This window comes from Gadus macrocephalus, chromosome 22, assembly GCF_031168955.1.
Source record: "Gadus macrocephalus chromosome 22, ASM3116895v1".
NCBI lineage: Eukaryota > Metazoa > Chordata > Actinopteri > Gadiformes > Gadidae > Gadus > Gadus macrocephalus.
In genome coordinates, this window is record NC_082403.1 from 13182940 (window position 1) to 13205657 (window position 22718).

At 49.4% G+C, this 22718-nt stretch overlaps 1 protein-coding gene across 1 annotated transcript in view; it reads right to left on the minus strand.

Annotated features, from left to right (window-relative positions):
- Positions 1–454: 454 nt before the first annotated feature.
- Positions 455–22718, minus strand: part of ripor2 (RHO family interacting cell polarization regulator 2) — a 42331-nt gene continuing 20067 nt past the window's right edge. Inside the window, exons 2-22 of the mRNA XM_060042975.1 lie at positions 21376–21496; positions 19535–19690; positions 18883–18961; positions 18349–18372; positions 18080–18133; positions 13009–13158; positions 12262–12325; positions 11771–11814; positions 11383–11508; positions 10823–10971; positions 10133–10262; positions 8412–9224; positions 7807–7991; positions 7210–7372; positions 6932–7064; positions 6303–6467; positions 5786–5974; positions 4972–5174; positions 4647–4724; positions 4266–4356; positions 455–3418 (exon numbers count right to left, since the gene is read on the minus strand). Coding sequence (XP_059898958.1) covers positions 3318–3418; positions 4266–4356; positions 4647–4724; positions 4972–5174; positions 5786–5974; positions 6303–6467; positions 6932–7064; positions 7210–7372; positions 7807–7991; positions 8412–9224; positions 10133–10262; positions 10823–10971; positions 11383–11508; positions 11771–11814; positions 12262–12325; positions 13009–13158; positions 18080–18133; positions 18349–18372; positions 18883–18961; positions 19535–19690; positions 21376–21496 — 3218 coding nt within the window. The 3' untranslated portion in view covers positions 455–3317. The remainder of the gene's footprint in view (positions 3419–4265; positions 4357–4646; positions 4725–4971; positions 5175–5785; positions 5975–6302; positions 6468–6931; positions 7065–7209; positions 7373–7806; positions 7992–8411; positions 9225–10132; positions 10263–10822; positions 10972–11382; positions 11509–11770; positions 11815–12261; positions 12326–13008; positions 13159–18079; positions 18134–18348; positions 18373–18882; positions 18962–19534; positions 19691–21375; positions 21497–22718) is intronic.

The window sequence follows — 22718 nt, forward strand, 5'->3', positions numbered from 1 at the left end:
TAATTGAGTTATTTAATAAGTCTACTTTGTATCGTTTACTGTCTTAATGTAAACGATGTAAATTATGACATGGTTTCAGATGTTAGGAATGCCAATATAAAGGTTGGTGCAGTGATCACACGTGACTATTTTAACCCTTTGTGCTTTAACGTTTCCACGCCATGCTCCTCGTTATCCTGGCAAAGGGTGGTTCACTTGTGTAGGCCAACATTTCCAGGCACAACCCGCGTAGAGAGGGGCGCGTCTGCACCCTGACCTCCTGTCCTGTCCAATGAAAATAATGGGTCTGGGAATTGATTCTGATTGGCTCGAGATTGTTGTAAAAAAAATACTATTGTTTTTTAGTAGATTTACCGGCAAAACTTTGCACAATGGCTGTATCCAGACAAACTCTAAAAACAGCCCCAATACAGGAGGGAAAGATGCATTTTCCAATCAGGAGAAGAACCCATAATCAATTATGCAAAAATAAAACTTTATTGCAACTTTCAATGAGCAGATACAATACTGTTGAGCGGGATGGAGTAAAGTATGACACAGCTAATGCAGCGACAACCGAAGCTATTGACTACAGAGACAGAGTTAAATCTCAAATGCAGCTCACGATAGCATATTTCTGTTGTACTGTATCATTTTCAATAAAAAAAAACCTCAATATATAAATGCTTTGCCAACATGTGCTTTTTGACTTGAAATGGAAAAAAGATTAATGTGTAACACTGGTCAACAGATAAAAGAAGGTCAATGATTCAAATATGAACAGAGGAATTACACTTGTTGGTACAATGGATCACATGAAATTAAAATATTGTAACGCACTTCACCTCAACATAAAATAAAAAGATCATGTTTGCACAAGGGGGCAAACCCCAGCATAGAAAAGAAACAAAAACAGTCTTCAGCTTTTTAAAGAGCAACCTTCACACATTTAGAGCTTGTAATAATAAAAATACATGTTTCACAAAAATAGTTCTGCTTGCTTTATAATACTATGGCTTCTGAACTGTGCAGATAGGAATGAGTGTAAATTTCATACACAATTCCACTGTTATTTTGCTATGCTTCTCTTTTAAGGCTATGTCTAATATGCTTGCCAAAATGCAGATGTTTGTATTGTGATGATATTGTCAACATTCAGGGTGGAGGACAAATTATAGGTGTTTCTGCTTTGGTTACTCAAAATTGCAAAAACGTGATACCGTAAAATATTTTCCCATGGGGATTGGGGCAATTTAGAGAAATAAACAAATCTATAGTATTATTTCACTCCTCAAATCTCATCACATGTTCTCCAAAATAATAATTATGAAGCATTTAAATTCCAATTACCAAAACATGAAATCATTTGTAACAAACAAAGATTATTAGACTTTTTAGAATATTAGAATTAATATATGTGAATAATAAATACATTTGAGTGAAGAAATACCATATTGGTTGTTGTTGTGGATGTCTTGAGCGACAGATTCAGTAGTACCATAACACTCATTCAAGTCAAACCAAGAGCCTCGACCTCCCAACCAAATTCCAGGTTATGATACGAGGGAGGTAAGCTCACACAATGTATTCCAAACCAATCTAACCTCTGGTATTACATCCAGTAGCCTACGTGCAATCTTTACTGCCCAAAATACCCTTTATTGTACTGTTATGCAGAAAGGACAAGCCAGTCGAAAGGCCTTAAACTGCAACCACACCATGTATTCATGATAGGAAAAATTTCTAGAAAACCGGAAGCAGTTACTAATTTGCCCATCTTGTCACACCATTCTTAACAAACTTAATTGAATGTTTTTGTGGTTACTTACACATATGTACAGGGCAATGCACTGGTCAAACTGCCAAAGTATATGATCCCTATCAACTGTTGAGGTTGAAATTCATCGATCTATATTGTCTTTTTTGCTCGCATTTTTACCACATAATCCGACATTAGATCATCTTCGAACCCATCCCTGATACACCAATAGTACTGCACACGATTCCCTGAAACTGACAAGTGGACCATCAGATTGGACAGATCTTCAAAGTAAGAACCCAAAATAGAAATCAAGTTTGGAAAAGTCACTCCACCATTACATCAGCCCTTCACAATGTGCCATATTTACACACCTGCAACAGTGCAAGAAACTCAAAATAAAAGAAGCGCACCTAACAAAATGATACCACAAAAGATATTAGAATACTTTTATAGAAACTCGGACACCATCGAAAGCTTGTGTGATAATTGAAAGCCTTATTATATCCATAGTGATGAGGTGATGGGTCGGACGGCCAACAGCTCCGGTACAGTGGATGCTATGGATACAGTGTGTTTAGAAAATGTGCTTCCAGGCCATCCAGAGATCTACCTTCTCCCCCCCTCCCACACAAAGCCTCCGTCACCCCTCCCAATACCGTGTTCGGGGCTAGGGATTCATGCTTCTCAGTCCTGGCAGTACTCAAATGGGTCCCATGTGTCTGGTTAAAGTCTGTGTCCGTATATTTCGTGTTATATTGCCGTGCGTGGCTGGCTCAGCAAGCGGGCGGGGGTGAAGGGGGCCCAACAGACCTCTACACACCCAGCAGCCACACTGGTACGTTGGGCGGAGAAAACTTCTGGAAACTTTGGAAACCATAAAAAACTCATTGCATTATTGCTCAGTGCTGCGCTCCATTTCCCCGGTCGGGTAGCATGTAAACTGCACTCCGATTGAGTTGCATGGTTTCCCCCCCGAGATGACAGAAAGTTTCCCCACCAACCTCACCACCATGTCCGCCTGATGAAGGATATCTAGGCTGAGAAGGACGGGAGCATGAGGAGGAGCTCAGGGGGGATGAGTAGGGGGAGAGGTCGGGTCGTGGTGTGTTTTTGTAGGCGATAGGCAGAGAGCAGGTCTTGTCAGAAGCCAGCATCGACCAGCTCAGCTGTTTCCTTCCCTCTTCCCCAATAGTGGCTGTGGGAGCGAGCGGCTTTCAAAGTCTTCCGTATTCTTCTAACCCGCCCTACACTGTGATAATCGAACTGCTGTCATTCAATCATCAGCGTCCTGTAGCAGTTCAGTTTGAGAAAACAAAAACGAACGCCAGTGTAACATTGGAATAACTAAACCATGTAAGTGACAAAGCCTTGTGCTAAAGTGTGTGAAAAAGAGGTTGGAGGGGGAGGGGGCTGCCAGTGGTCTTGGTCGTGGTGTGCATAAGTCTGTGCATGTACCCTACCGGGCGCGATTAGGGGGGGGGTTAGACCGAGGGAGTGTACTCTCCTGGGTGGGGGGGGGGGGGGGTGGGGGGGGGCATGTTGAGTGGCATGTGATGCCCGGTGCGTGGGGGGCGTCTCAGAAGGCGGTGGTGAGGGCATTGCTTCTCCGCGTCGCCATCAGAATCATCTCCCCTGGTACCGTGTCCAGCTGCTCGTAGGCCATACGCCCCTCCTCGCCTGGGGAGCAACACGGCATGAGGATGAGCTACAATCTGGACTCCTTCCAATCAGGACAGGGCAGGAGTCTGCGGTCTTCCTTTATGCATCCTTGAGCAACTGGTTTAATTTCGAACCTGCCCTAAACATGTTGCGATTGTGATCGTGCACATTTTGCCTTGATGTAGTCGTCAACTGTGTAAAATTCAAATTAAAACAGGTTCTACCTTATGCCGCTTTTCCACCGCACATGTAGCTCGACTCGACACGACACGACTCGACACGACTCGACACGGTAGCAGCACGGGTGCTTTTCCACCGCAAAAAGTACCTCCTGGACGTGGGCGGGGTCGGCTGCGCGAAAGGGCCGTGACGTATTTTTGTACGCGACGCAAACAACACATACGCAACCCACACATGGACAGAACCCACCTAACAACAATGGAGGACATCGATAACATTACTATTATTAGCTGGCATGTTGAAGAAGTTGAAGAAGTGGAATATATGTTGGCTGCGGCGCTGCTATGGCTGTTACCAGCATGGTTGCCATGTCGCTCTCGTGACTTCGTCACACTCTCTGGCCAATCAGTGGCCGGCCGTCTGCCGACGTCACCTTTTAGCATCGGCTCAGCTCGCTTGGAACCTAGAGCGAGGCGGTACTAGAAAAAGCAGCCACTTCAGGTACCAGGTACCATGTTTTCGCGGTGGAAACGCAAAAAATGCGAGCTGAGTCGAGTCGAGTCGAGTCGAGTCGAGTCGAGTCGTGTCGAGTCGAGTCGTGTCGAGCTGGTACCATGCAGTGGAAAAGCGGCATTAGATAGCTCATTCTACCTACGGCTTGATGGTTACTAGGTTATTTACTCACCCAAAGTGAGAAGCGTTTCAATGGCTACGTGTCTTAGCTCCTCATCGGCGGAGTCACAGAGTGCCACTACTTCCCTGATGCTCTCTGTTGCCTAGAGAGAGATGAGGACAGACACCTCATGTCAATACATTTTGCTCAAATGGACGGTGCAAATGTCAAATATTTCAAAAGCGGTAAAAGTCCCTTCACCAACTGTAATACATTTGATACATGACGTTTCAAACATAGAGTGATCTACAAATAACAATCTACAAGTATTTACAGTTGAAAATACAGATAATGTTTGAGCCTTCAAAATATTTTCAGTAAAAACGACTGATAAAGTCTCAGCATTCAAAATGGTGGCGTATTATGTCAGCTGTCCTCTGTGACCCCACTGACCTGTAGGCAGCTGAGAGCAGCACAGGCCGCTCTCTGGACGCCCACCTCCGACAGCGCCTGGGCGTAGTACTCTACCGCCTGTTGACACATACACACACTTAGCACACCTGAGCCCTCGGCTTGTGACTCATCAGTGACCCCTTTTGCAGCCAAAGACAATCACACAATAACACAAACAACAAACATACACCACTTCTTTCAGACTCCACCACAGGTGGAGTCTGAAAGAAGTGGTGTATGTTTGTTGTTTGTTGTGTCCACTTAATGATCCATCATACATTTATGTGGACACGCCCACGGCTTGTATGCGGCCCCCACAACGCACCTTGTTCCTGAAGTGTGTGTGTGCAGCCCCAGAGGAGAGGTAGTTGGCCGCGGCCTTGCTGACCTCCGGCTCCTCTGCGGTGAGCAGGCAGGCCAGGGCCCTGAGGCTGCCGTCTCTGGGCCAGAGCTGGGCCGCCGACACCTGGCCCAGCTCAGCCAGACGCAGGCCAGAGTCACCGCTGTTCAGGGACTCCACGAACACACCTGAGCGCCAGACGAGATGAGCTGGTTAGATAATGCCGTTTCACTTCCACCTGTGCAGCCGAGTCTAGAGCTAGAGAGCTAGAGTCACCAGCCTGTGTTATTTAACCATAAATACACTAAATGTGACATGTTATACCAACAGGTGTGAGTGTGATCGTGTGTAGCTGTAACAATCCGTTTTGAGGATCGGCCTATTCTGGCATCACATGTGGGCGTGTCCACCTAGATGTGTGCCGGATAGATTAGTCTAGCAGCCTAACCAGCGGACTGTTGCAAACGTTGCTCATCTATCCGTCATACATCTAGGTGGACATCTTGTGAAGTCAGAAGAGGACGATTTTCCGAACGGCTTGTAACAGCTAATAACACTCACACCTGGTGGTATAATATGTCACCATTAAGAAAAACGGTTAAAAAAAATTACAATTCCTTTGTGAAAAAGGCGGTCCAAAAAAGGCTTTGCAGAAAGCACACCATTACCAAGCAGGGTAAGGTGTATTTTATTAATCCCAAACAGCACATGAGGCTGCCACGACAGAAGAACAGAGTATCAGGCGTCACCACGATGAAGGTCAGCCCAGTGTCACTCTCTCAGCATTGCGGGCCCTCACCTTCTCGCGCCAGGCCCAGCAGGTGCGCCTCCATGTCCTGCACGTCGTGCTGCACCACGTAGCTGTGGAACTGGAACACGCTGAGGACGTCCTGGGGCAGCACGGCCGCCGCCGCCGCCGCCGCCGGGGGGGCGGGGGAGGGGGACAGCTCGGGCTTGTCCACCATCGCACCCACCACCATGCTGATCACTGCCCAGGGAGGAAGGGGGAGGAGGTTGAGTTTGAGTCCCGAGACGCTTGGGTAATTTAGCACTTTTAACGAGAAATACAGCAATGTCATATGGGAGCAAGTAAGGGGTTACAAATTTTGACCTCTGATGCCTTTAAGTTAGGAATAATGGGAATGACTGGATTATCCAAAGCACCAATGTCACACACACACACACACACACACACACACACACACACACACACACACACACACACACACACACACACACACACACACACACACACACACACACACACACACACACACACACACACACACACACACACACACACAGTCAACCCGTACCTGATTGGGCGGTGTGGGGTGGGAGCTGCTCCTGCAGCCTGGCCAGGTACAACCCGTCCATGTGCTTCAGGAGGGGCTCCAGGGTGGTGTGGAACGGCCCCCCCGCCCCGCTGCACTCCGACCAGAGGGTGAGCAGCTGGGGTCTCTCGGCCAGCCCCGGGATCACTGGGGGAGGGGGACAGAGGGGCAGAGGGGTCAGGGCGCGCTTGACAACCTACGAGGGGCTTCTGCCTAGGGGGGGGGGGGGGGGGTTTACGACCTTTAAGATCGCCTGGGGGGGATTGTGACGAAGATAAAGGCGAGGGAAATTTGACATGAAAAGTGTTTTATGTTAGGAGGATCAAAAGTTGGTTTGGTCAATTAAGACATGATCCTTGCATTACAACTTCTAAATAGCTGTAATTCTCAACGGTGGAGGATGACATCCACACCCAAACCTTCTGTGGCTTGTTTGTGTGACTTTTAATTGTTCTGAAATTCTTATCTCATTCCATGAGTGATCTTCAAAATATTACTACATCGCCTAACATGAACATGTCAGAATGTGTTTTGCCATGTGATTGTTAGGTCCTAATGTCTTGTAAGCATCATTAAACCATGTCAGTGGACTACCCTCTGTGATGACCCACCGTCTGCAGCAGATGTGATGTTTGCCAAAGTGTCCATGCTAATTTCCCCAAGCTCCTCCAACAGCTGCGTCTGGGCCGTCAGCCTCTGCAGCAGGCTGCGACGCTGCCAAACACTGCCCCCGCTGGTCAACAGCTGTCATAACATCCAAAAAGTGTCAGCTCAGTATCGCCATCATAACATCAATACTTTTTTTATTTCAGATAGTTTTGGAGCGTCATCACCTCTTGTGTTGCTTGATTTAACCAAATAATAACCAAAACTCGACCGAATAATTTACCTGGACGAGGTGATTGCAGTACTGCAGGTGAATGACAACCGCTACATCCAGGTTCTCGTTGCCGGTGGTGAGGGGTAGGGGGCTCCCGGCCACGCTGTTGCCCACTCCCGTGTCCTCCGTCAGGGCTTCGCTCAAGTGTCCCCTGGCCTCAGGATGCTGACCGCTGGAGAGATGCAGGGACAGAGACACTTACACACTGCGACCACACGGGGGCAGCAGATACCCATACGGCAAACCAATCGCATCTACTTCCTCAATGCAAGTGTTTTATTGATCAAATTCGCAGTTTCAACCGGTGACAAATTGCAATATATTTGTAAATTGGTCAAGAAATAAATTATTGAACTTAACGAAACATACAGGGTTGACGGCGACTAAGAATTAAGACAAAAATATTCACTAGCCTGCCAAGGAAAATGAAAATGTATTAAACAAATACCTTATAACAATGAAAACAATTTAATCGAATTCCTTAACCCTTGCGCTGGTGTATTAAAACACAGATGGACGCAAGTGTATCATTGCATCTCATTATTTCTGTAAAAGACAGACCCCCTCTTGGCCCCCTCCAGCGCCCCACCCTCCCCCTCTCCTCACCCCGTGCGCCCGCCCTCCATGTCCAGCGAGGGGGACCGCTGCGGCGGGGTGCGGAGGACGGCGCCGTCGTCCCCGTTGTCCTCGTCGTCGAAGTCGGACGTGTTGAGGAAGTCGAAGCTCTCCAGGGCGCTCTCCACCGTCAGGCTGAGGCTGGACGCCCGGCTCCTGTGGCCCGGCAGCCGGCACTGGGGGGGGGGGGGGGGGGGAACACTTTGAACGCCTTGATGGATATAAGGATGGTCGTGAGGATCTTTTAGTTTGCAACACCCTTCTGTTTCTGCTGGGTTTAATTTCTGTATCCGTTGCAAACATTGTGTTTTTGGAGTCACCTTTCTAAATTACAGTCTAATTCAAGACTTGTATCTCTAGGCGTAGCCTGTGAGCCAACAGTTTCCTGAATGTTGTACGATTCACGCAGAACACAATAAAGTATTACATCGAGATGAGGTTGGCCCTTTGTGGCTGTTTGCATGAGTTCGCATCTGTGTGTGTGTGTCTGTGTGCGTGCGTCTGTGTGAGGTGTGTGCTTCTGCACGTATATGTGCGTGCGTGCGTGCGTGCGTGCGTGTCTCTATCGGTGTCTGTGCGCGTGCGTGCGCTCTCACCTTCAGCAGGTCCTCCAGGCGCATCACTTCCTGCTCCAGGTCCTGCAGCTGGCTGCAGCGCTGCGTCAGCGCCTCCAGCCTCATCAGCAGGCTCTGCACCGCCTCCTCCAGGCTGCAGCCTCCGCCCTCCCCGGCCCAGCTCACGCCTCCACCCTGGGCCGCCGCCGCCGCCCCCTCCTCCTCCTCCTCCTCCCCGGCCCCGCCCGGGGCCCCGTCGTCCTCGGCGCCCATGTCCGCGGAGGTCAGCCTCCTCACCAGCTGGCGGGTGAGGCTGCCGGCGGCCTCGTCCGTGTCCAGCTCCAGGGGCTTGAGGTCCGGGTGGGCGTGGTGCAGGAACACGTCCTCGGGGGCCACCGTGGACAGCCGGCCCTCCGAGCGCAGCGACCCCGAGGCCGAGCCTCCGCCGCCGCCGCCGCCACGCTCCCACTCCGAGTCGTCCACGACGTCCGCCTCGTCGCTGGCGAAGCACGCGCCGCTGCTGCTGCTGCCTCGGCTGCCCAGCTCGTCCTCCACCTCCTCTTCCTCTACTAGCACCTCCTCCTCCTCCTCCTCCTCCTCCTCCTCTTCCTCCGTGAGCCCGTTCTCCTCCGCGATGGAGTCCTGCCTGGCGGCCGGGGGCGGGAGGGCGGAGGCGTCCGTCTCCGGGGGCGTGACCATGATGGCGGGGTGGTGCGATTGGCCGGGCGTGCTGGGGGCGGGGCTGGCGCGAGGGGTGGAGGTGGAGGCCGAGGTGTCGGAGAAGGTGAAGGAGAGGCGCTTGCACTCGGCCACGCTGCAGCCGCCGTGCTCGAACACCTCATCAGGGAGGGTGGACTGATGGCGGCGGGGCGAGAGAGAGAGGGAACGAGGGTGGAAGAGGGAGGGAGAGAGAGGGAGAGGGAGAGGGAGAGGGAGAGGGAGAGAGAGGGAGAGGGAGAGAGAGAGAGAGAGAGAGAGAGAGATCAATGCATGTATTGAAGAAGCAGAGCGACGAGCGGGAAAAAGAGACAGTTGTTAAAAGAGTCTCCAGAGGACCACGCGGCGTGCACAGCCAAGAGACACACGGCCCCCCGCAAGCCTCACTCATTCTGGGGGGGGGAAAGGTGGCGCAAGGGAGGGAAGTGCTGGGTGGAGGCGGCAGGGGAGGGGGGTGGGGGATCCACACAGCGCACTCACGTAGACCTCCAGGCTGCACTTGGGCCTGGGCCGCAGCGAGGCCAGGTCGCCGAACGAGCGGCTGCGCCTCAGCCTCTCCAGGAGGGTGTCACGGAGCGCGTGCAGGAAGGACAGCCGCTGGCGCTCCACAGGGGGCGCACGCCACTGTGGGGGCCCCCGACGCCGGGCGGGGCACAGTGGGGGGGGGGGGGGGGGGGGGGGGATGGGAGAGTGTTGGGAGTTTAGATGCAAGAGTTGCGGGGACGGGGGGGGACGGGGGGGGGAGTGCAAGAGGGAATGGGTTAGGGCGGGGGGGGGGGGGGTCAAGGGTTAGTGTCAGGGGGCAGGCAGTGACAGTGTTAACAACATATATAGGACAGCGTCATCACGGCGGTTGTACGCAGCGGAACAGGGTCAGCGCGGTGCAGGCAGCCGGAGACGGTTAGTGGGTAGCGCGACAATTAGTGACCCCCCCCCCCCCCCCCTCCTCCTCCCCACCCAAGGGGCTGAGGAACAGAGGACCCAGCTGGTCTGATCTAGTTCCCGGCTGTCGTCCGACAGCGGTCTCGCGCCACAGGGGGACTCACGAAGAAGCTGGTGTCCTGGAAGGTGGGGGTCTCGGGGGTCCCCTGGCTGTAGATGGACACCCGCCGCTGGAGCGCCGCCGCCTTGCTGACGTTCCCCGAGGACAGGCTGAGGTCCTCCACGTCGAAGGGGCTACACGGGGCGGGAGGGAGGGGGGAGAGGGAGAGGGAGGGGGGAGAGGGAGAGGGAGGGGGAGAGAGAGGTTGAATAAGGGAGGGCTTTTGTAGGATAAAGTTGAACGGAATCAAAGTTGAAGTCTTTGATTGCCTTCTTTGATCGTCTTTTTTTTATCAGATCACTAAAGGTGTAAAGGTGTAATAAAACCCAGTTCTAATATCAGCCTGTTTTACCACCAGGTGGGAGCCCGGATTATTCTTTAAGAGCGTTTTAAAGTCCATCCAATGGAGATCATCGATTATTTATCTGGGTGGCCACGCCCACTTGTGACGTCACTCAGGAATAGGACTTTTTAAATTGGTTGACCCGACTAATCAGCCTCACACCTGGGGGTAGATAAGGACCCCTATAAACAGAGTACTCTTATGAGCATTAGTTTATGAACCAACAAGTTATGCAGATTACAATGACTCCCTCCCCATGACAGACTGCCCGCATGACGAACATCATGGGATGGCGTTCCACATTCTCTTCGTCATACGAGTAAAGCGATGTGCAAACCCCTCACTACTTACAACCAGGTGACCTCCAGGTTGAGTTTGATGGTTCCCAGGTCGTTGACGTCCACGGCCACGACCTGGGGCATGGCGGTGAACAGCTCCTTGGTCTCGCAGATCACAGAGCCCACCAGGAGGTGGGTGGCCAGCCCCTTCAGCTCTGTCACCTGGCGGGAGGGAATCACCACCACCACCAAGTGTAAAGAGACTTTGAGTTATTGTGTCATCCATTGTCTTACAACATTCTCAGAATGGGTTTCCCCATTGGGAATCAAACCCATAACCCTGGCAGCGTTAATGCCATGCACGACCAGAGTTGGGCTAGACAGTACCACCATAACCAGGTTTAATAATCTGGTTGAGAGTCTATGAAGCTCATTAATCCTAGCAAGAGATAGCATAAGCAAGCTAAGCTAACCCCCTGTGAATAAGGGCAATTTCCTTTGAGGGAGGTCTCATGCTACACTCAAGACTTTAAAAAGTATAACATTTGAAGAAAGCGATCTATCCATGGCTGTAGTCTGTAGGTGAGTGAGGTCAGTTTGGTGGTGGGCAGCAGTCTCTTGGTGAGCAGGCACCTTGATGTTGATGAGGTCCGTGATGAGGGGCATGAAGACCATCTCCTCTCCGTCCCAGCTCTGGCGGGAGTTCACCTCTATCTTCCCCTTCAGCTTCCACCGCTGGCGGCCGTACCTCATGAAGATCTGAGAGGGACGACAGACGGCAGAGAAACAGCTTGAGTTAGGGCATCAGGGAGAGAGCAAAATGTCAAAACTTTAAATACATTTTAAACAAAACAGTTCTTAGTATAGTCAGACCTTCAAATATACGGTTATTTTAGACTGAAAGCCAACAAACGGAAGCTATATAGAGCAACTGGGAAATGGATGTTTTTTGAAGCATTCCCCTGGAGCAATGCTAGATATATCACAACCAAAACAACCAGAGAGAAGAACCAAACCTTACCTCGTACTGATCTCCGGGACAGAGTCTGGCGAAGCCTGCTAGACCTAAATGTCAGAAGAGATGAATAAACATTTCACTCATGTGATCACCAGGCCTCTGCGCTTATGTAAGCTCTGCCTGCTTTCACAGTTTCACAGACGGATAAAAGGTTTCTTTAAAAGGAAATTAGGAACTTATGAAGTGTGCTTTTGAAAACACTTGAAAATAAACCATCCAGCATCACAATACTTTATAACCCCCACCTCCAGTTGAACACTTTTTTTTTAAACATTGAATTTAAAAGTAAAATGTCATACTTTATTTTCAGGATGTACTCCCCATTACGAACCATCCTTTTACTTATACTATTAAAATGTTAATACTTTCAGTAATGCTGTGGTGTAGGGCATATCGTTATAATACTAATACTATTAGTAATGCTCATGTGTAGGACATATCTATGTTCTTCACCAGAGACATCATATGTTGTGAAAGCATCACTCTCAGCTCACCTTTCATTTTGATATGGAACTCCCCAAGTAGGCTCTCCAGCTCGATCTCAAAGGTGCTCATGTTCTGCATACGGGAGACGGAGACACCAACAACAGTCATTTGAGTGAGGAAGACAAGAGGTATTTACACCAGTCATAACTCAAAGTCAAGAGGATTGAGCTCCAGGCTTAAAGGATAACTTTGGGAATCATGGAAAGTATCTCAAAGTTATCCTGTAAAAATGGCTTGTAATTACTGTTTCAGTGAGTTATGTTGACACGCATCTAAAGTTAAAAATCAAAGTATCTCAAGTATTTGAAGTGGAAATTGTAAGTATTATCCATGCTTTCACTTCAAGGACATCTAGATCACCATCACCACTCAGGTGCATGGGTTCTAGGCAAGGGTCTTTGAAAAGAGAAGCATAAGGTGCACAACACTTAATCTCTCCGCCCAAGGATTTTCTTTTCACATTGCTCATATCGCTTGCCAACAGTCCATTGAAAGCTTTTTATGTCTTTGAACCAGAATGCATTTCAACACCATGCTAATCAGCCTAAGCTACATGTAAGCTGCTATGTTTGTGTGTCTACCTCTGTGAGAAATCCTCCTGGGCATAAATAGATATATAGCTTGTAGCTTGACGAGCATGCAGCATGGTACAAAAAATGAACACGATTTTGTTACCATGCTACATGCTGATCAGGCTGTAAGCTAACGGCACCACCTGTATGCTAGGCCGGCAGGCCGCTGGCGTGGCCGCGTACCTCGGTGTACTCCTTGTATCTGCGGTTGACCTCGGCGATGCTCTCCTTGGTGGCCTTGGTGGAGGGGGAGGAGGAGAAGGCCTGCTTCATCCTGCTGGCGCCGTCCCTCAGCCGGCTCTGGATGCAGAATGCCTCGTACAGCTCGTCCACCTGGACGCACGCACGCACGCACACACACACACACACACACACACACACACACACACACACACACACACACACACACACACACACACACACACACACACACACACACACACACACACACACACACACACACACTGTCGTTTAGTAAAGGCGACAGAACCGTCTAATCATCCAAGGGCAAACTAAAGTTCGGATGTACTAGAGTCACGGTGGGAACTCTTCTTTATGGGACCGGCCGACGCGGCACTCCGATGCTTCCTACACGGCCCAGCCCTTCCCCTTGGCTTTATAGATCTGTTTCCCCCAGGGAGAGGACAGAGGGGTGAGGGTAACTAGGATGGCACAGGAGCCGCGGAGCCGCGACCCAGAAAGAGCAAAGAACATCGATCCGACAGACTGGGAGAAAGTGGCAGCTATTTTTGGACGTCAACGCTCCACCTTTTCAGAATTGTCATTCCAGGAAACAGAGCTCATGATGCAGGCCCCTTTCACCGTAGTCTCAGTTATCCCCACCCTTCAAAACAACCCCCCCCCCCCCGCTAATAGCCCATTTGAAGCCGTCTGGAGTTTGTGGTTTACACACGCCCGCACCAGCTAATCACGGCCCCGGGGGACCTGGGCCCGTTCCCATGGAAATGCTGTTCAATTTTGTGCTTTTTTTTTTTCTTCTCAGAATGATGTGCAAAACATTTGAAAACCTCAGCTGGTAAGTGAACATTAGAGCCGGGAGGGGGTGTCTCTGTGTGTGTGTGTGTGTGTGTGTGTGTGTGTGTGTGTGTGTGTGTGTGTGTGTGTGTGTGTGTGTGTGTGTGTGTGTGTGTGTGTGTGTGTGTGTGTGTGTGTGTGTGTGTGTGTGTGTGTGTGTGTGTGTGTGTGCGACCATTTTTGGTTTACACCGCAATTGATACAGCAGTAGTCAATTGTAATATTCCTTACAAATATTTGACAAAATGCCCCCGACTATAGGTACACTTTCCAACAACTTTCCTTGAACTGCCCCTTCAATCACTTAAATCATCATCTCATACAGCCTCTTTTAAAACAGCCCATAATAACCTCATCTTTCCCAGCAGAGTTTATTGATATGGCAACAGCCAAGCAGAGCCAATCACCTCTGGAGAGCTCATCAAAGGGAAATATTCAGACGTGCCTGTCCTCTGAAATATTCATACTTCGCCTCACCCTTTATAACACTCATTAGGGAAAAGTAGGACATTTGACCATTTTGGCATTGGCTGTCCAAAACGACTCTCTACAATATCCTCGGTGTGTGTGCACATGACAGAGGGACTGCAGAGAGCAGAATGCATTAGTCCCTGCAGCTATTTCTTCTGTCGGTTCTTAGTTGTCTCAACCTTTAAAGAGTGAAAGAGAAACACCCGCCTTATTTTGCTCTCTATTATTCTTTGTTGTCCGTGTGTGTGAGTGAGTGAGTGAGTGAGTGAGTGAGTGAGTGAGTGAGTGAGTGAGTGAGTGAGTGAGTGAGTGAGTGAGTGAGTGAGTGAGTGAGTGAGTGAGCGAGCGAGTGAGCGATTGAGTGATACTCACTCACTCGTAGTATTAGTATGTATTACATGACGGTTCACAAGAAAAAGGGCAACGCTTCCATTGTTACAAAGAGGACCGGGTCCAATTTTACCGCAGGCTTTTCTGGTAGGGTCGGCATAGGTGTGTGACAGATGACAATGAAGAAACATGCAGAAGATAGACTTCATGGGGATGAACAACTGCTGAACAACACTGAACCTGGCAGCAGGTAAACCAATGTTTTCCACACTCTGATTTTGGATGGCAGCAAAATCTGAATTCACAACTAAGTGAAAGACCCAGCAAGCAAACAAGCAAAACATCATTAATCCATGAATCCACGCCATGCTGTAGGATTGTAAGATAGGCGAGCGCAGACACAGGCACTTGTTACTCACTGTTGTGGTTCCGATAAGAATCTCCTAATGCTGCCTACAAGAACCAGCTACACTTAAACATGCCTGGGGGCTAATGCTACAGGGTGGTCCCACACACACACACACACACACACACACACACACACACACACACACACACACACACACACACACACACACACACACACACACACACACACACACACACACACACACACTGATGGTACTGACAACACCAACCCATGGACAGACAGACACACAGTGGGCCGGTGGTTTTTGGGTTTAGTAGTAAACAGGCCCCCCCCCGAACCAAACTAAGCCCCCCCCCCATAAAAGTAGGAATTAAAGTAATTATTTGAATTAACATAACTCAGAACCTAAAACATTCAAATAATAAACAAACTACAATATATTATCCAATCTCAGAGTTATTGGAATACACATTGTTCAAATGGTGTATTCTGGTGGACCTTTCATTAACAACCATGGCAGAAAGCATTAGAATAAACGGATAGCCTTAAGCTGTTACGAGCAATGATGGGACAAGCCTGTGTTTTTTTCAATCAAACCCAATGTAACCATACCATACGATACAGAGAAGAAACCCTGTTTAAGGTTTCTGGTTGCAAAGCCATTTTACAGATATAAACTCATTCAGATCATCGTTTTATCATGTGGGGTAAGCCTATAGAATTAACATTGGGGAGGTATCTGGGGTAAACATGTTGGAATAGGGTTTACTGCTAGGTTTAAAGGATTGGTTTAGCTTGAACCATTGGTCGGACAGGGTTGTGGATACAAAAGGTAAATCTTTAGGATGAGGCATGAATCCTCTTCAGAGTCGGCCATTATCCTACAGAGTAGGGGTTTACGTGTGCACACTCCAAACTGCCTCAGACACATATACACAAACACACTCAAACGTGAGCGCACACTCAAATGCGCACACACGCACACACACACACACACGGATTATGAAGAGATTATAACAGGCGGGGCACATCAAACGTGTGTGTGTGTGTGTGTGTGTGTGTGTGTGTGTGTGTGTGTGTGTGTGTGTGTGTGTGTGGCAAGAGTAGCAATGAAGAAAGGCGGGGCAGGGATTAGGGGTTGAAAGTCCCGTTAATTAAACAAGTAATGCAAATGTGACACATTATTGTATGTTGTAATGAGACAAAAGACACAAGCACACACACACACACACACACACACACACACACACACACACACACACACACACACACACACACACACACACACACACACACACACACACACACACACACACACACACACACGTTGAAATGGGCCACCTGCCTCATCAATGTTGGCCTATTACATCGTTGACATCTGCTGTCAAAATTCGGCAAAAATATCATGCGTCACGAACAAACACACGTGCAGACACACAAACACACAGACAAAGACTCATCACCAGGTTGCTGATGGATGTCAAGATGTCCCCTTTGGCGGTTGCCTCACTGGCAGCTGTACCACACAAAAGGCGTCACAAGGCACCAGCCCAGACTAAACAATGACTGACACACACACACACACACACACACACACACACACAGTACTCGTCAGATGTCTAAGATGGCACGAGGACACGCCTACGCACACCGTGATGACAGGAGACTCATCGCCACCTGTGTCCTGACAGAGAGACCTTCCTGTCCGGGCTCGCCCTACTTCCTGGGTTCAACTGTACAAACCACTCACGCAGGAGGTTGCACAAAGTACAGGGAATGTGGTGTGTTTTATTGTATCCTGATTCCTGACACACTTCAGGGCACGTTGCTGGTCGTCCCTCCCTCTCTCTCCATCTCTCTCATCCCTTGGTCCCCTCTCCTCCTCCCTCATATCGACTCTTCTTCACTGTGGTCGTTGCTCGCCCTCTCTTCTGTTCCTGCCCACCGTGACCTAGATTCACCCAATGGTTTCCCACAAACACTGAACTGTGTGTGTGTGTGTGTGTGTGTGTGTGTGTGTGTGTGTGTGTGTGTGTGTGTGTGTGTGTGTGTGTGTGTGTGTGTGTGTGTGTGTGTGTGTGTGTGTGTGTGTGTGTGTGTGTGTGTGTGTGTGTGTCTGTGTGTGTGCGTGTTCTGTTCTTGTAATGTCCTCGTACATCTGCTTATTGTTCAATCATCATCCTCCTCTGACTATTATAGTGACCGTTACTTGGAGATATTCAGGGCATCAAAGACCACATCTAAGGGTAACCATGGTTAACCCTGGAGCATTTGTGTGTGTGTGTGTGTGTGTGTGTGTGTGTGTGTGTGTGTGTGTGTGTGTGTGTGTGTGTGTGTGTGTGTGTGTGTGTGTGTGTGTGTGTGTGTGTGTGTGTGTGTGTGTGTGGCCTGCTGTCCAATTTTATTTGACACACAGCATGAGGGCTCCTAAAAGCAGGGCACAAAATGGGTATTTTGTGTGGTCCCCCTACCTTACTTTTCTTTAGCTTTTGTATTTCCCCTGACCTAGTCATACAAAAACAAGTGTGCCACAAATAAAATCGAACCATAACCCTAGAGCCTCAAATGCTTGCCAGCATATTTGGGCCACACATCAATGCCACCAACAAAATACAGAAACTAGCATAACGTTAACAGAGCGTAACCCTAACTTCTTGAATTGCTCTTCTGGGAATAACACAATTTTGTCTTAACTAACAAGGTTGGTGATTTCCCACTTAAAATGGCGGCATGTGGCTTCGACGGTAGAGCGGGTTGGCTGGTAACATCAAGGTTGCTAGTTTGATCCCCGGCTCCTCCTACGTGTGTCGAGGTGTCCCTGGGCAAGGCACCTCACCCTAAATTCTCCCAATGAGCTGGCTGTCACCTGGCATGGCTGACGCCGCCGTCGGTGTATGTATGTGTGCATGAATGGGTGAATGTCAGGCAACATTGTAAAGCGCTTTGGGTGGCCTAGGGTATATATGCAGTCCATTTACCAAACAAAACCCATTCGACTCTTGAAGGGGCGGGCGGTTCGCACCAAATCCTTAAGTCAGAGGGGCTCACCTTGCTCATGTGAAACTCCAGGCGTCTCATGTAGCGCTCGATCGTTTTGATTTGCTGCAGAGGAACCAAATTTCAGAAAGAATACAGTTTAGTGTAGTAGGGAGCGGCCGTGTGACAGCACGGGTGCTAGGACAGCGGTGACTCAATGATATATTTTGAGTATGCAGCTTGTTCTTGGTATGCTTTACCATTAACATGTCATCTTAAAATATCCCCCCCCCCCCCCCCCCCCCCCCCCCCGGGAAAAAACCCACAGCCTGCAAACTCACCTTGTCCAGATCGTACAGCACTCCCTGTAAAGAACACACACACACACACACACACACACACACACACACACACACACACACACACACACACACACACACACACACACACACACACACACACACACACACACACACACACACACACACAGTTAATGCGAGGCCTGTCGGAGGCTAGATGAAGTAATGAGGCTGTAGTGGCCTGAAATCCCATGCGAGCGTGCACACTGATTGCGTCTGTGTGTGCGTGCACAATGCATACGGGTGTGAATTCATGTATGTCGAAAAAAAGGCATCCGCCATCTGGGTAACCTCAGCCTCAACATTCACGTTCGACTCCATGATCATCTAAATGATCCTGGAGCAGAGAGGCTTCCAGAGACCTGCGCGTGTGCAGCCGTTAACCGCCAGTCACATCATTAAAGAGGGGGCCCGCCGTCACCCTGACGACATCAAGCCCCCTTTACAACGGACTCCCGGACCTGGTCCAACAGCCGCCCGGTGAGAAGCAGCGGAGATGTCTTAGTGAGATCTCACCAGGCGAGAGTTCCTCCTCATGTCCTTCATGTGGGAGAGCAGCTTGTCCAGCTCTGTCTGGTGGACCTCCAGGTACTCACTGGGGGGGGGGGGGGGGGGGGGGGGGGGGACAGGAATGGGAGTAGAGTCAGCCTCAAAGAGCAAAGTCCTTCACGGCTTACAGTTTGAGCCAACGCTTCAACTTTAAGACTTGAAGTTGAAGCCAACGCTTGTGTAGAGTCAAGAATCCAATAGGTTTGACTGGGTGATGCATTGATGTTTTTTCCTGACAAAGCAAACCTCACTACCTCCGAACTGAGGTAATTGGACAGTTCACTGACAGTTCACTGTCCAATTACCGGTAACAAAAGGCTAGTTGATTTAGCTCCCTCAAAACAATCAATTTACATGAGACAACACACACCTAAGGTGACATTTAAAGTCATGCCTTGTGCTAGTGAGTGCCTCAGCCTCAGGCTGTTGGACAAAGGAAAGGCAATCTTTGTTTACTAACAGAAGTGTAAAGGAAACACACAGGCAGTGTGTGTGTGTGTGTGTGTGTGTGTGTGTGTGTGTGTGTGTGTGTGTGTGTGTGTGTGTGTGTGTGTGTGTGTGTGTGTGTGTGTGTGTGTGTGTGTGTGTGTGTGTGTGTGTGTGTGTGTGTGAGACTCACTCCAGGCCCTGTTTGAGGGCGGTGTACACCTCCTCCAGCCTCTTAGGCTGGGGGTCTCGTGATCCGCTGCTCCCCTTGTGTCCCGACAGGTGGGGCTTCTTGGGCTTGGACTGGGGCTTCTTCTGGACCACCGCGTTCCCCATGAAGGAGTTACACCTGCATATGCACATACACACACACACACACACACACAGTGAAACACACGCATGAATGAGTGGATATATTCCATGTATTTTTGTATACAAAAGCACAAACGCATCATTAGTAATGTTCTATTTGTTTTGCAATATGTACTGTTATGTTTATTTTTGAATTGGTACAATGTTTTAAGGGTACAAGATTTGCATGTTTGAAAGAAAGAAAAAAAATGTATACAAAAGGCTCCAATTCAACTAACTGGGTAAAAAAAGCAGCTCATATGAGCCATGGGAAATGACAAGCCTCTTCTACTTAAAGGGACGCAAATTAACTGAAGTTGATGGGCTGGGCTAATTCAAGAGGTCCACTCTGGGGCTGATTTAAGTGGGGGGCATCAGAACAAAGGCCTGGTGGCTGAACACGGCCACATTGTGTGATAACCTCAAAAGAAAATAAGAAAACTAAAATCCGTTAGAAGGAAAATCCCATTTCTGGCTCACAGACATTTAAATGCTTAAAGGGCCGACTCGAGGTTGCAGATTTAGCTGGCGGATGACATTTCCTCGGGCATTTGTGCCGAAACACCCGCGTCATCTACGTGACGACGGAGAGAGAAACCGGCAGTTGTGGATCCCAACAAGCCGCGACACGCCGCGCTCCGCTGCCCTCCAGCGCTCGCGGCGTGCCCTGCTCAGAGCGCCGCTGCCGCCGCCGCACACACATAATAACACGATGGGGCGGACACACGGAGATGTGACGTAGCCCCGAGGACCCGTTAGCCGTGGTTAGCTCGTCTGGCCCCGCGGTCGGGGTTAGGAGAATACTCGGCAGCAGACACACGCTTCCACACAAGTACTCACGTAATCGTGCACGCACTTGTGTAACCAGACACCAATTCACATGCCAGACGGATGTGGGTTGATTCATTTTCTCACACACACACACACACACACACACACACACACACACACACACACACACACACACACACACACACACACACACACACACACACACACACACACACACACACACACACACACACACACACAGCGTCGCTCGTTATCAGAATAGAAACTTGTCGGCAGATCTCAGTCGCCCACACGTTTGATTTATTCCAGCCAGATTCCCCCCGTCTGCGCTTTCAAGAGGAGGAGTGGGGACCGAGGTCGTGGGGGTCGTCAACTCATTGTCCACCAGCAGTGGCCTCATCAAACAGATCCCCACCACAGGCACTGAAACACGGACCCTGGAGTCAGCTGGGATACAACACTCGGCAGGGAGATAGTTTGGGCCTTTTAAGGAGCAGGACTGAAAAAAAAACCTTCACTAAGCCTGCGTCACAATTGCCCCAGGCTGTGAAGAAGCCTGTTTACATGATCAATGAACCCTTTTAGAACAAAGTGTAGTTGGAAAGTGTGCAGGCAGATCAGACTTGCATCTCTTACTTGCGCTTGAACACTCAGACATCCACAATTCTCCCTTTGTTGTCATTACTTTCCCTCCACTTGACTATACTACAGCCTTGTACACCTTATACTGCACATCTGAACGCGCATGACCATCCCTACGTGTGTTCGCCTGTCTTGCGTCTATTACTCCGCGGTGTCAAACACATCTCACAACATAGCTCTACTCTGTCCATTCAGGGGGTTTTTCACAGTTTTCTTCCAACAGATTCACAGCAGGCGTGCTCTGCTTACCGCGAGCGTCGCTCCTGTAGCGTGCTGAAGCCGGCGAAGGATTGGCTCCGGATGATTCCGTTGGGGCCCCCCGGTGAGTGGGTCCCCGATGCCATGATCTCCGGGACGCGAGAAGACACCCCTGGAAGACGAGAAGAGGAGAGCACCACAGAGAGCGTTAACGGTTGATGTTTTCTCAAAGTCCCAGTCCTAGGTCCTCGTCGTCTAGCGACAGACGCATGACAAAATACGAACAACAGAGAGTCGACCACCGTCACCAGGCCCAGAGAAACACGGTGCGGTGCATGTTTGTCTGTGTGTGGCTCTTTACATTTGTGTGTATAAGTGGAGGCAGCTGTGTGAAGGAGATCTCAAGACATGGATGAGCAGCATTCACCGGCATGTGCTTACATGCCCTGCCTGCCTTCAGGCCCTCTGCACTACTGTCACCACACACACACACACACACACACACACACACACACACACACACTGGTATCACTCATCCCCTCTGTCCCCAACTTCCCCCACCCCCTCCAGCATTTACATTCATATTTAATCATCTAATTGTTCTAATCATTGTATTGTTTTGCTGTTGTAGGCACTTCATTTACTTACTACTGCTTTGTAAACGCAGTATAAATAAAGTGATTGTTTTCCCTCGGTGACCTGTGCACTGTGCGCTTCCTAGGGTGCTATACACCTTGAGAGTCTGGCAGGGGTTTGAGTGCACCAAGGCCCGGAACTAAACTGATATGTTTTGGTGCGTGGGTAAACCATATTGTTTGTCATATGATATTTTTTGTCGGCCGTAGCTTTTGTTTGCAGTCACGTTGTCCTGCGTGTGATGATGTAAGGGAACCTTTGGTATCAGTTATCAAACCCTCAGACCCATCAGAACACAGAACAACACTGTACTGTGTTCTGATGTGGTCTTTGAAGACGGTCTATTCGTATCGAGGGTTTATAATTAGCCACAATCTCCCGTCAGAGAGTCAATGCCATTGCATTAGGTTCTCAAGGAAGACCGATGGAGTTGTCAACGACAACACTTTTGTGGTTTTGAAAAGACGAGTGTCTACATTTAGCCCTGTACCCGCTCAGATCATTTATGTTTTTTTTAATTCAATGCGCTTCATGCTGCAGAGAAAATAGCAGCGAGAGAGACACTTATAGGAGTGGAATGGTCGACCACATAATAAAACAATAATGATGTTGAGAACATCAAAGCCTGAAGGGTTAGGGGCCCAAGAGAAAAACTCAAACATGGGCTTTACAGCCCCCATGGGGAAACTAAAACACAGCCTTGACACTCTTGGCACTTTGTTCTGGATGTGAATCATGTGGAACGGCAAACATGCTCA